At 59.1% G+C, this 12273-nt stretch overlaps 5 protein-coding genes across 5 annotated transcripts; 3 read left to right on the forward strand and 2 right to left on the reverse strand.

Annotated features, from left to right (window-relative positions):
- The first annotated feature begins 81 nt into the window (after positions 1 to 81).
- Positions 82 to 2373, forward strand: B0H18DRAFT_1005621 (uncharacterized protein). Its single transcript, XM_048028589.1, has 4 exons — positions 82 to 464; positions 525 to 905; positions 941 to 1840; positions 1870 to 2373. Exons 1-4 carry the CDS (start codon positions 353 to 355, stop codon positions 2010 to 2012), a joined length of 1536 nt encoding a protein of 511 aa, XP_047893868.1. The 5' UTR covers positions 82 to 352; the 3' UTR covers positions 2013 to 2373.
- Positions 2374 to 3458: 1085 nt separating this feature from the next.
- B0H18DRAFT_1118856 (uncharacterized protein) lies at positions 3459 to 4960 on the forward strand (the record flags this gene model as incomplete). The annotated part of the gene is made up of 2 exons (XM_048033855.1): positions 3459 to 3549; positions 3606 to 4960. The coding sequence occupies 2 exons, from the start codon at positions 3459 to 3461 to the stop codon at positions 4958 to 4960; spliced, it is 1446 nt and encodes a 481-aa protein (XP_047893869.1).
- Positions 4961 to 5403: 443 nt separating this feature from the next.
- On the forward strand, positions 5404 to 7639 carry B0H18DRAFT_1005625 (glycoside hydrolase superfamily). Its single transcript, XM_048028590.1, has 6 exons — positions 5404 to 6080; positions 6134 to 6215; positions 6276 to 6421; positions 6476 to 7133; positions 7194 to 7254; positions 7308 to 7639. Exons 1-6 carry the CDS (start codon positions 5857 to 5859, stop codon positions 7487 to 7489), a joined length of 1353 nt encoding a protein of 450 aa, XP_047893870.1. The 5' UTR covers positions 5404 to 5856; the 3' UTR covers positions 7490 to 7639.
- Positions 7640 to 8062: 423 nt separating this feature from the next.
- B0H18DRAFT_1118858 (uncharacterized protein) lies at positions 8063 to 8791 on the reverse strand (the record flags this gene model as incomplete). The annotated part of the gene is made up of 3 exons (XM_048033856.1): positions 8063 to 8302; positions 8361 to 8551; positions 8617 to 8791. 3 exons carry the CDS (start codon positions 8789 to 8791, stop codon positions 8063 to 8065), a joined length of 606 nt encoding a protein of 201 aa, XP_047893871.1.
- A 509-nt stretch (positions 8792 to 9300) lies between these two features.
- B0H18DRAFT_1104363 (uncharacterized protein) lies at positions 9301 to 12104 on the reverse strand. Its single transcript, XM_048032609.1, has 15 exons — positions 11925 to 12104; positions 11776 to 11868; positions 11617 to 11719; positions 11522 to 11553; positions 11204 to 11276; positions 11117 to 11150; positions 11050 to 11091; positions 10928 to 11022; positions 10762 to 10769; positions 10580 to 10708; positions 10507 to 10527; positions 10404 to 10444; positions 10301 to 10353; positions 10247 to 10254; positions 9301 to 10192 (listed from the first exon to the last, which is right to left on the reverse strand). Exons 1-15 carry the CDS (start codon positions 12056 to 12058, stop codon positions 9688 to 9690), a joined length of 1371 nt encoding a protein of 456 aa, XP_047893872.1. The 5' UTR covers positions 12059 to 12104; the 3' UTR covers positions 9301 to 9687.
- Between the last annotated feature and the right edge of the window lie 169 nt (positions 12105 to 12273).

Below are 12273 nucleotides of genomic sequence, written 5' to 3' on the forward strand. Positions count from 1 at the left end.
GGCGCCCATAAACTGGGCGGTCCTGTTCGACGGTGCCTCCGGGATCCTGTCTAATGTAGCCAAATGTAACAGTCCAAGGCTCCACAATATCAGACTCATCATGATCGCTGTCCAACCTGTTCCGCTCTCGCATGTTTCGCATTACCGGGGCTCATATATAGCTGCACCCTCGCGCATGCGTTGCTGCATTTCTTTTCCTCTTTTCTTCTTCCACTGAGCCTAGTGCCCAGTCCGGTTTTTCATCTGTTGCTGGTCTTCACTCGCTTTCTTCCAGGTTACCTTGTTTACGCCCTTGGGCATCCATCCACCTTACGTCGCATCGCTCATCCCCGCTGTTCTTGACGAACTCATCATGTCCCGCTTCACGTCCCCCTTCGCTTTCCTCCTCGTTGCGATCCTGGCGATCCAGTCCTCGGTTGTGGCTGCGCCCATCCAAGAGCGTGCACCGTTTGTGCGCCCTCATGGTACGTCTCGCGTGCACGTCTTCTGAGAAACATTTCGCTGACGTTCGGCATCGCCTCCAGTCGCTACCTCTTCCGTGACGAGCTTCGTTGCTCGCGCGACCGGATCCCACCAGCTGCCATGGAACCGCCGCCAGGTAGATGACACAGGTAGCGACCCCCTGAGCGGCATGAACCCCACCTCCGGGCCTCCAGGAGACGCCACTAGCACCGCCTCGAGCGCCGGTTCCACCGACGCCTGTGGTTTGGGCTCGCCAGCCGGCAGTGGTATCGCATCCGGTACAGATGCCTCGAGCTCGAGCGGGTCGGACGGCGCTACGCCCACCGATAGTTCTACGGATGGGGCTGCTCCCACTGGGAGTTCCACGGATGGTGCTGCGCCTACGGATGGCGCTACTCCGACGGGCGGTGCTACTTCCGCTGACGGCTCTGCCCCGACCAGCGGTGCAGCCCCGTCCGATGGCTCGAGCTCTGGGAAGCGACTGCGACCACCACGGTCACCGTTACGGTCACTGCGCCCGCCGCTGGCAGCACCGACCCTTCCGGTACTGGTTCCGGTCTGCCGGGTAGCGTCCCCACCGATACGCCCACTGGCTCTTCTGGTACGGATGGCTCGAGCAGCTCGACGGATGGGTCTGGAAGCGCGACGGCCAGCGACAGCTCTGCCGGAGCTGCCCCCACGGACTCAGGTGCTCCCGATAGCTCTGCCCCGACTGCGGGTGCGACGCCCACGGCTGATCCTTCGTCTGCCGATGGCACGGGCGCGACACCGTCCCCTTCAGATGGTACAGGCGCGACACCCACCGACTCGTCCGATCCGGCGGATGCTACTGGCGGCGCCTCCGCGACTGGCACTGACTCGTCGTCGTCTAGCGCGACCAGTGACCCGGCCGCGACCCCGACAGATGCGTCCTCATCTGCGGGCGCGTCTGGAACGGACTCCGCATCAACAGGTGCCACCAGTGATGGTGCGTCGGCCGCCTCCGCTGCGACGAGCGACGCAGGTTCCTCGACTGCTTCCACGGATGCAGGCGCTTCTGCAACTGACTCTGCCTCGTCCGCGTCCGCGACCGGCGGTGCCTCCGCAACCGACTCTGCCTCGTCATCTGCCGCGACGTCTGACGCGTCTGCAAGCCCTACGGACTCGAGCGCCGCTACGCCTACTGCCACGGATTCTGCCGCATCGAGCGGGGCCAGCGCGTCTGCCACCGACTCTGCCGCCTCATCTGCTGCGACGTCTGGCGCATCTGCAAGTGTCACGGACTCAAGCGCTACGCCTACTGCCACGGACTCCGCAGCGTCAAGCGATGCTAGCGCCTCTCCCACCGACTCCGCTGCTTCATCCGCTGCAACGTCGGGTGCTGCGTCCGCACTGACTCGTCCGCGTCGTCTACCCCCACGGCGACAGACTCTAGCACCGACTCTGCCTCATCCACCGGCTCTGCCTCGTCCACCGACTCTGGAAGCTCTTCCGCGCCCACTGACGGCTCTTCCACGGGTACGGACGCGTCGCTGGCTCGCCTACTGGGGCCGCAGTGCCCACGCCCATGAAGATGCGCCGCGTGCCCCTGCGCCGCATGTACGAGGGGGTGCACTGATCCTGACCGAAGCTCCATGATGACGAACGCCCCCGGATTACGACACGACGGCGATGCCCATTTATTGTTTAAGTTATCAACTATCACGATTAACGACACAGACTCGGCCGACCTGGGCGTCGGCCACTAGTGCACGCGTGCTTGATGGACTGAATATATAGCTGTCGTAGCCGTTGCACTATGCATTTTTGACTGGAGGTCTCCCCACGATTGTCTGGTGTGATGTTAGCTATGTTCGATGAACCCTGGAGGGTACGGCACATCAGTACTTGAAGAGACCGTCGCCGCCATTTGCGTATCACTGACTACATTCACAGATGGGATGCTCGGGCGCTTGTGGTATCTCGACCTCGGAAAGGAAATTGCCGACGTCATGTGGCCTCTCCCAGGGCACCTGTCGTTGCATCACTCGCGGGCCGGTTGCCTCCGGTTGCCTCCCTCCCCAAAACCTCTGAGACTCAAGTGAGACCCTCTTCTTTTCAATGATGTGTCTGTGAAACTTATTCTCGTCCCAGATGGCTCGTGCTACGCTAAGATATCCGTCGTCCCAGAATGCATTAGCACGCCAACTCAGTGACTCCGGTATGCCCTCACGATGCAGACTGACCTCGTTATTCCCAGCCAAATACGCGAGGAAATCCATCGAGAATAGCGTGCTTAGAATGCCGCGTTGCGTGTGATGCGCAAACTGGCGGCGTTCATCTAAAATTATCGCAATCGGTGCGTTGCTCACCCTCGAAACTGGCGGATGCTGTACGGGTGTGCGAAAGAGGTCTACAACGCGGCGGGGGGGCGGACAACGTGCACCCGCGTCGAAGGCACTCTGTTGCCATGCGAGGATCAGGGAAGCCTGAGGTGATCTCCCTGCTGCGGATAGTTCGTTGTCGCGTCGGTTAATAACGGGTTGCTCAATTCTGACAGAACAAGCCATGACGAAAGGGGTAAATGATCTCGGGGGCGGTCGATAGAGTTGGTCGGCTACCCCGGAATGAGCTCATGATGCCCTCCGTGGGCAACGCGCCGACGCTTCGCCTCTTCTTCGACTCACGAAGCGTCCGAAGCGGCTCCAACTCGCTCCACCTCCATCATGCACAGAAGTCGCGGACGTCGACGGCGACAGTCCCTCCCAACCGGCCATCGTCTCATCTCCCTTTGTTCAGAGTCCGTATATAATGCCAGGTTTTCCGTCGATTTTCTGCATCCCCGCTTCTTTCATCTCTCCCAGTCTGTCCCACCCTGAGCCCGGTGCTCCGTTCGAACCGTTGACCTGTGCCTAGTCGCCTCGAACGTGTACTTTCCTTAACTCAACTGTCTAAACGCTCGTCAGCACTTCCCTCCCTGTCGTTCAGCAACCGTCGCGCATCTCACTGAACGCCTCACCGTCCCCGACACGACCAAGATGTCACGTTTTTCGTCCGCGTTCAGGGTCCTCGCCATCGCCGCTATGGTGTCTCCGTCCGTCTGGGCGATGCCCCTCGCGTCGTCACCTAGTAAGTGTTCCTTCTGCCAAGTTGTCTTTACAACTCAACTGACACGCGTATCTCAGGCGCGACCGCTACTTCTACCAAGGCCGCACGTCAAATCGCCGTCCCCGACCTCGGTCTACCTGGCGAGTCTGCCGTCAACGCTGTCCTCGGCGCCGTCGAGACCACCGCGTCGGACCTCACCGGCCTCAAGCGTCGCCAGGCTGACGCTATCCCTGGCGCGAGCCTCGTAAACGGTGTCCTTGGCGCCGTCGAGTCCGACGTCGCCGGCGTCACTGGCCTCCTTCGCAGGCACCAAGGCAAGGACAAGAAGAAGGCCGCCGCCGCCGCCGCCGCTGCGCAAAACGCGACCTGCGCCGGTGCAGCTGACGGTGCTGCCGCCGCAAACAGCACTGCGGGCGCTGCCGGTGCCAATGCCGGCGACGCTGCCGGTAACGCGGCCGCGGGTGCTGCTAACTCTACCGCTGGCGCTGCAAGCGGGAACGCCTGCGACGGTGCCGCGAGCGGAAACGCTGGTGCTGACGCAGCTGGCGGGAACGCCGGCGCTGGCGCAGCCAACGGCAAAGCCGGCGCCGGTGCGGCTAAAGGCAACGCTGGTGCTGGTGCGGCTGGCGGCGACGCAGGTGCTGGCGACGCCGCTGCTGGCGCGGCCGACGGCAACGCTGGCGCGGGCAACGCCGCTGCTGGTAACGCCGGTGCGGGCAACGCTGCTGCTGGTGATGCTAACGCCAATGCTGGTGCGGGCGCTGCCAACTCTACCGCCGGTGCTGGTGCTGCTGACGGGAACGCTGGCGCTGGTGCTGCCGGCGGGGAAGCTGGTGCTGGTGCAGCCAAAGGGAACGCCGGCGCTGGCGCGGCCGGCGGGAATGCGGGTGCGGCCGACGGCAGTGCGGGTGCGGCGAGTGGCAACGCGGGCGCAGCGAAGGGCAACGCGGGCGCTGGTAACGCGAACGCTGGAGCTGGCGACGCCAATGCCGGAGCTGGTAACGCGAACGCCGGAGCTGGCGACGCTGCAGCTACGACGACCGTCACCGTGACCGCTGCTGGTGCATGTGCTACCGATGCTGGTGCTGCTGGTGCCGGTGCTGCTGATGCCTCTGCCACCGACGCCGCCGCCGCCGCCGCCTCCGCTACGGATGCTGCTGGTGCAGCCGGGTCGAACGCTGGTGCATCTGGGAAGAACGCTGGTGCAGCCGGGTCAAACGCTGGCGCTGGTGCCTCCGACGGTGCTGCTGGTGCCTCCGACGGTGCTGCTGGTGCCTCCGGTGCTGCCTCTTCCGGTGAGGCATCTGCTACCGACGCTGCTGCCGCTGCTTCCGACGCCGGTTCTGCTGCTGCCGCCTCGGCCACCGACTCGGCCTCGAGCGGTGCTGGCAAGAAGGTCTCGGGTCTCGTCGCGAGCTGCGAGGAGTGCTAAGTGCATCGTCCCCTATAGTGCGCGTTACTAGTCACCATCATCTGGATACCCGTGGTCCCCGAGTCTGGAATTGTATGGACACGTAGTTACGGTGGCCGCCTGACTGGGTCACTCGACGGACTGAATTAAGAGCTGTCCTGCGTAGTCTAACGTTCCAATCATACTACTTACTCTTTCCATATGCATTTGCGCCAGAGGCCGCGTTGTATTTTAGCATCTCTTCGAAGTTCTCGCATTCATGATGTTTGGTGGGAACTTGAGTACGGTCTGTTGATTGACATGGCCGTCATCAGTAAGTGTTGAACTCGAGTTATGGAGAAGTCGTATTCCTTTCGTCTTTCTCTATACATTTCCGAATTGGTTTGCGTTGAGTCGTGCACGTGGCGATTACGATTGCAATAGTAATGACCGCGATGCACTTTTCGACGCTTCGTTTTCATCTTGTCACTGTACAATTGTACGTCTCAGTCCTGCGTGTCTATTGCATCACTGTTACTGTGTTCCATGCCAGTCCATGCACTCGACAGACCGACGGTCAACCTGGTGATCCATATGGCTTCGAAAATCGCACTGACCAGGTCCAAGTTGGGTTGCGCCACAACGCATTCGACGCCCTCTCGTAGCCCTCCGACTCATGTCGACACAGCCCCGCCACGAAGCCCGCGACGAACAAACGGATAGGTCATGTTGTAGGTCCAGGCTTGGCGGACAGGTTGACACTATGTAGGACCATCCTGCTGTTGTCCTCCTGGCAGCCGCGTGGCTGACGACCCAGAACAATTACGCGGCTTTTATAAGAGCCCGGGTGGAAACTTTGAACGTCCTCTCCCGCCTCTCTTCCTTCCTGACTGGTACGACTACATTGCCCCTCTTTCTAGTAGTACAGCCCTCACAACATGCTGGGCATGTACGACCCATTACGCATAGCCTTGGTGGCGTCTCTCCTCCCGCTACTCGCGTCTGTGGCACCGGCGTCTGCGGCGGTGGTCCCAAGAGGGTCATGCACGCAGATGCCAGTCGCGATGGGGTGGTTCGCGAATTGGGAGGACACAGATAGCCCGTCGTTCGGCCTTGCGAATATGAACTGGACGCAGTACACCAGGGTATCATATGCCTTCCTGTGAGTGCTTTCTCGACGCAAGTTGTCTCATAACGTTGACAAGCGCCCATTAGCGAACCGGGTACAGATCAGTCGATACCTGTTGACGGGTATGATACCCAATTGAAGCTGTTTGTGCAGGAGGCACATACACATGTAAGAGCCTATCTCTGCTCGATTTCGGAGTCGGAACTGATAATATCATGTCCGGATCAGAACGTGAACGCATCAGTCACTGTTGGTGGATGGACCGGTTCTTTACACTTCTCGTCTGCGGTAGCTACTGAGCAAAGCAGGGGAAACTTTGTCAACGCCGCCGTCCAACTCGTCAACAACTACGACTTGGACGGCCTCGATTTTGAGTGCGTCTTCCCGCCTTCCCTGTCTCTGTACATGCGCTGATTCGAAGAATATAGCTGGGAATACCCGAGTCAGGCTGGGGTAGGTTGTAATGAGCAGTCTCCCAACGATGCCTCGAACTATCTCCTGTTCCTGCAAGAGCTCCGAAGTCGCCTACCTTCCAAGACCCTCTCCGCCGCCGTGGGGCTCAAGCCCTTCCTCGGCTCCTCAGGGTCGCCCATGTCAGACGTCTCCGGGTTCTACTCTGTGCTCGACTACATTGAGCCCATGAACTACGATGTGTTTGGTAGCTTCTCCTCGTCGGTCGGCCCGAACTCACCACTCGCCGACGCGTGTGCACCCACCGCAGACCAGGAGGGCTCCGCCATGAGCGCAGTGAAGGCCTGGTCCGCCGCAGGGTTCAAAGCAGACAAGATCGTGCTCGGCGTCGCGGGCTACGGGCACAGCTTCAAGGTGGCGAAGGCGAACGCGTACGTATCGGCGGCGAACAAGACGCTGAGGATGTATGCGCCGTTCGACGCTGCGGGCCAGCCGAACGGGGACAGCTGGGACACGGCTGCGCCGGGGACGACGGCGACGGATGTGTGTGGGAACACGTCGAGCGCGGTGACGGGGATCTTCAACTATTGGGGGATGTACCAGAAGGGCTTCCTCGACGCTGACGGGAACCCCGCGGACGGGATCGACTACCTCTGGGACTCGTGCAGCTCTACGGTGAGTCTCCACCCGTGTTGATCCTGATTGGGCGGTAGCTTACCTGGTTCGATGGCATAGCCGTTCGTGTATAACCCCAACACGCAAACGATGGTCTCCTACGATAATGCGGAGTCCTTCTGTAAGTCGCCTTTCGGGCTGCCGCCAAGAACAAGCTACTGATGCTGAGCACAGTGGCCAAGGGGCAGTACATACGGGAAGCAGGTCTGCGAGGCTGGGCGATGTGGGAAGCCGCGAGCGACTACAACAACACGCTTGTGGAAGCCATCAGGTCTACAACCTTGGCAGACTACAACTTCGGTTGTATGAGCACAGGCGCATTAATGGCCGTGGTCAAGGATGTCACGAACCTGTGAATGTGATACCCTGGATGTCCGTAACATCGACCCAATGTAGCGAATAGCAAAACGATCTTCCGTATGTCCCGCTCCGACCATAGCGTACTGTTTCTTCCGTCACTAATAATACCGCTGACAATACCACGCGCTGTGCGAAATCATACCGAAGGCAAGATACGTTGAGACAATTGGGGGGTCGCTATGCTATTACATGAGACCTGTGCGTGAAAAGAAAACAACTCGTACTACCGACATGGTCGTCCAAATTCAAGAAGCGCTTGGGCACCTGGCCGCCTGCGAAACCGCGCACATACTTACATGGCTTCGAGTACTTACAAGATAAGGGGAAGACGTGGTTGTCGCCTCCCGCCGCTTAAGGTGCCTTGTTGCCCACAGTGGCATACGCACACGACGAGACTTGGGCGGTAGAATAGTACAATTATGCAGGATCAAGACGAATAAATAGGCGTGAGGGGAGGTTAGGACAGCAGGACAGCAGAACAGCACGATAGCAGATACAGAAACATGACAGCAACTTGGCCTGGGGTAGCGAGAAAGCAACAAGTGCCATTAAACAGGCTGACTCAGGCCTCAGTCTTGAACGGACACGGCATCGCCTTTCAGCCGGAACCTGTCTCTCAGCACTGCTGCAACAGCATGCCTGTTACGGACGTGGAAGGGCAACCAGCAGTGCTGGAACTGGAGGAGGGAGTTCATGCCGATAAGTCCGACCAAGACCCCTGCCGGAAGATACCTCGGCCGCACCCGTCTGGTGAACGCAGGCCATGTCGTATCCAGGACAGCAAACAGGAAGCCCAACCCTGCGATCCACTGTCACGGCGGGGAGCGTTCAATGACGGACGGGCCCAACAGCAGGTGCGTCACTTACCTGGTGTGCACGCCACTCCAGCGTCCCTCCGAGATAGAGCGTCGTCACGTCAATGTCATGAGGTGAGCGCAGGTCCCCCTCCAAGGCTGCGCGCATCGCTGCCACCGACGAGGGGGACACCCAAAGTTTGGCGACCGCCATGCAGATCCTTTCCGATATACTGAATGAAGAGTCCTCCGGGCCACCCGACCCTGTGAAGACCCATCGTTATTCACGTTAGCGGCCAGCCACTCGATAATGATCCAGTGCGACGTACCTGCTAGATCCGTAGCAGTCCCGATACTACCACTGCTGAACACACTCACAAGGGCCTGCGTGCGATCCCGTGTCGCAGCCTGGGTCGCAATTGCATGAGCACGGCGTATGGTCGCGAACGCCTCGTCCGTCTCCTCCTCCACTCGCACTTGCCTCTGGCGTACGAGCCAATACATTACTGCCCAAGTTGCGACACCTGTCTCCAAAGGGACGACCAGGGTGTCCTTAATGGTCCGTTACGATCCAGGTATGACTGGCGGGTGTAGGCGACGCCAGACCACCGAGTCTCGAGTCCCTGAGAACAGTGCGAAAAACGGCACTGCTACGCAGAGTGGCAGCCATACGTGCAGATTGTCCTCGCGCTGTACGACCAATGGTCCGACTCAGCTTCTTCTCCTGTGCGCACAATCTCGATCACATACCAGATACTGTCGTGCCAATGACCTGAGGGTGGTAGGGGAAGGATTGGCTGTCTGCTCGGACATTGCTTTCCATTGAGCTCGCGCTGGGGAGTATCCTCCAAGCCGCCGTAGCTACATATAGACCCCAGAGTGCAAAGGTGCATGTTCAGGTTGAAGCCGAGGGGACGCGCGAGACGCCGAGAGCACCAGCTGAATCACACCGTACATAAGTAGTACGTATTCCCACCTTCGTAAGTAGTAGAAGCCAGTATGGTACATACCACCACCTACTTCAGAGGCCTTGCATGTTGTCGGCAACGTTCACCGACTAGCCAGGTTGTTCGAAGGGATTCAGTGCCGATGTTCTTTTTGACGCATTTGAAGTGGAGAACTGCTAGATGCGCGACGACTGATACAGAGTTGGCCGTCGAGAGTAGACGTGTATTACGACGACGTGTACTAGTACCCAAATGATAGAATGACGATGCAGGAATAGACGAATGTACATGCGAAGATAGCAAGAGCAAAGTGCAGGACACGATCATGCGCAAAGCAATAACAATACCACATAGATCCACTAAAGCGACTGAGTTCGAACATTATGCATCAGGCCCCGTACACCGCTCAACTCTGAATCACTCGCCGTAACGTGAAGCCCTAAACCACGAATGCTACCTCCCCGGCCCCGCCTTCTCCTGGTCCAAGTCCTTCTCGGTGAACCCCTCAGGTCGAGCACCATTCCCCACCCACACGACGCACGGCACCCGCTCCGCGCAGCCACATTCCTCCGCACCACGACAGCTCTCCTCCACATTGACTGTGCGCTGTATCTCCACCTGCACGTCCAGCTCAATGTCGCTCAAGTTCCCCACAAGGTCCGTCAGCGACGTGCCCGACCACGCGAGCACGTCCCCGTCCGCATCCGCGTCTCCGTCCGCATATGCTTCACCGGTGCTCTTCCGCTGGTGCGAGCTCCCACGACTGCCCGGCGAGAACGGCAAGGAGTACGAGTGAGGGGCGGAGCAGTGCGAGCGCATAACGCGCGAGACGGCGCGCCCACTGCGCACCGGGAGGGAGACGACGTGCGTGGACCGGTTGGCGTCCGCAGCGGCGTCCCGGAGGTGTATGAGCAGCTTCTGGCTCATAATCCAGGTCACGGCTTCACCCACGGCGGCGCTGTCAGAGGATAGACATCAGTTTAGGTAACGACTTGGGGGCGATGTGACCGACCCTGACGACTGGGGGGATGTCAGTGATTGGAGGCGGATAAGTGACCAGACGGACCTGTGTCAGAATATCGCTCGTGCGGTAGAGCACAAGGTTCAGGATGTTCGCGGCTGCGCATGATGGTCAGAACGATGTACGTGGCGGGGAGTCTGTCTCGCACCTGTGAGGACCACGAAGTATCCGAGACCGTCATACAGCATCCTGACGAACGGTCAAGATTCAGCCGCTGCGAATCCAGCTACCGCCAGACGACTGCCACCTACAACTTGACGAGACCTGACAGCCTATCGTTGATCCGTCAGCAACTCGCAACATTGAGGGCGCGGGTTCCCTCACCTTCCAGCCACAGGCCCATACCGTACGAGGTAGAATGACGATATACAGAGCACGACCGCGTCGTAGATCATCGCCAGCAGGTAGTAGAGCCACGCGGATAGGAACATTCCGTGCTCGCCAACGGTGCAACTGCAGAAACCGACGTCAGTGTGCGCAGATCGGATCATTGCAGGAGGACGTACTTGTGTCGCTGTTAGTGGTATGCCAATCGTTATGTCAGCATCACAACTCGGTCAAAGGCTGCATTCAGGCACTACAAAGACGCGATCCGATGCACCCCGCAGACGTCGCAAGCAACAGACAATGAGCGACGAGTTCCCTGAGTACGCTCAGCGAGGATCATCACACAAGCCCCTGGGCGACCTTCGGGGCTAATGACTTCAACATCCCGTAGGCGACCAACGACGAAGCAACAGGTCGTACGCAACGGCCCCACTCATCCACTGCCGGAAAGTATGAGGCTCACTTACGTAGTTCTGGACGTCTGGGGGACTTCGTGAGCGGGAGCAGTCCTATTTCTTTCGAGAGAAGACTCACGGTTGCGATGGAATAGGTCCGTGAACCATTCACCCTGCGAGCATAAGTGAGTGGGAGCTTCTTTGAGCCAGTAGTGAGATGACGAACCGTTGTGACCAAGACGAAGAGCGCGGCGACTATGGATGTCACGTATGGGGACCGCCGAGAGATGTTGATAGTACTGTACGCAGTTCAAATCAGCGTCTTAGCCTTGTGTCGAGCCCGTTCCACAGAAGACTGAAGCACTGGGAGCAATGGTATGGTTCGTGTTTCCGAAACGCAATAGACTACGAAGGAGAAATCTCGGTCAAGGAGTTCGGAACAACCTGCGACGTTAGGATAGAACGCGTTGTACAAACCCTGCGGGAAGACATCCACACCAGCGAGGAGATCTCGAGCAGGCATGTTGGAGAGGATCTGACGCACCGTATACCCAGGATGATTTGAGACAGCATAGTCTGAAGCACTGAGCACCGAGGATACATCAGTATCCCTACAGGAGCGAGGGGGGCGTACCGCACCTTTGAATATGGGGCCAACCCAGAATAGTGCGCGCATGTATCCGGACTGAAGCGGTCGAAGAAGCCTACGGTGTTCAAGGCGAGGACGGCCACGCTGATGTAGCTGTAGCAAGCCCGTGAGCGACTCCGGGCCAAAGAGAGATGCACGAGAGGACGCACCGGATGAGGATGAACAGTATGCAGCCCGTACTCAGCCTCCACGACCTCTGGCTCTTGTAGAACCGCCATTCCGCCGGCAACGTTATCACGTAGCTGTGAAAATGGCCATTCAGTTGCTCGCATGCAGGCCAGACTGTTCAGACACGCACTCGTACGCAGCAATGGACACGGATGCGATGCGGATGTACGAGGCGACGCGGCTGTCGAGCCACGAGTAGCTGCCGGTGAGGAGGTACGGGTCCCCGGAGGTCGCGCTAGCTGTGGAGGTGAGGACGGTGGGCATAGATGGCGGGCGACATTGACGAGGATGGCGGGGGTTGGAATGAAGGTGTATCTCAGTCCCAGCCGAACGCTGGCGCCGTGGCCCGTGGGCGGCTCGCCGTGCGAATACACTTGTTTCTCACTCTATCACGATGGAAGTCTCAGAGACTCTCAGGCACGGTCAGGTTGTTGATGGGCCGGCCACTATGCTATGCGACTTATCACCGTGTGCCTGGC

Source organism: Fomitopsis serialis (assembly GCF_022376445.1).
Source record: "Fomitopsis serialis strain Sig1Antser10 chromosome Unknown B0H18scaffold_30, whole genome shotgun sequence".
NCBI lineage: Eukaryota > Fungi > Basidiomycota > Agaricomycetes > Polyporales > Fomitopsidaceae > Fomitopsis > Fomitopsis serialis.

Bases quoted from the DNA above. Each gene is read 5' to 3' on its own strand.
- B0H18DRAFT_1005625 (XM_048028590.1), top strand. From the start codon at position 5,857: ATGCTGGGCATGTACGACCCATTACGCATAGCCTTGGTGGCGTCTCTC. The intron at 7,134-7,193 runs GTGAGTCTCCAC...TCGATGGCATAG, and splicing joins GGGACTCGTGCAGCTCTACG to CCGTTCGTGTATAACCCCAA. The intron at 7,255-7,307 runs GTAAGTCGCCTT...TGCTGAGCACAG, and splicing joins CGATAATGCGGAGTCCTTCT to TGGCCAAGGGGCAGTACATA.
- B0H18DRAFT_1005621 (XM_048028589.1), top strand. From the start codon at position 353: ATGTCCCGCTTCACGTCCCCCTTCGCTTTCCTCCTCGTTGCGATCCTG. The intron at 465-524 runs GTACGTCTCGCG...CATCGCCTCCAG, and splicing joins ACCGTTTGTGCGCCCTCATG to TCGCTACCTCTTCCGTGACG. The intron at 906-940 runs GTGCAGCCCCGT...AGCTCTGGGAAG, and splicing joins CGGCTCTGCCCCGACCAGCG to CGACTGCGACCACCACGGTC.
- B0H18DRAFT_1104363 (XM_048032609.1), bottom strand. From the start codon at position 12,058: ATGCCCACCGTCCTCACCTCCACAGCTAGCGCGACCTCCGGGGACCCG. The intron at 11,023-11,049 runs GTAAGTGAGCCT...ACTTTCCGGCAG, and splicing joins CCCCAGACGTCCAGAACTAC to TGGATGAGTGGGGCCGTTGC. The intron at 10,354-10,403 runs GTGCGAGACAGA...CATCATGCGCAG, and splicing joins ATACTTCGTGGTCCTCACAG to CCGCGAACATCCTGAACCTT.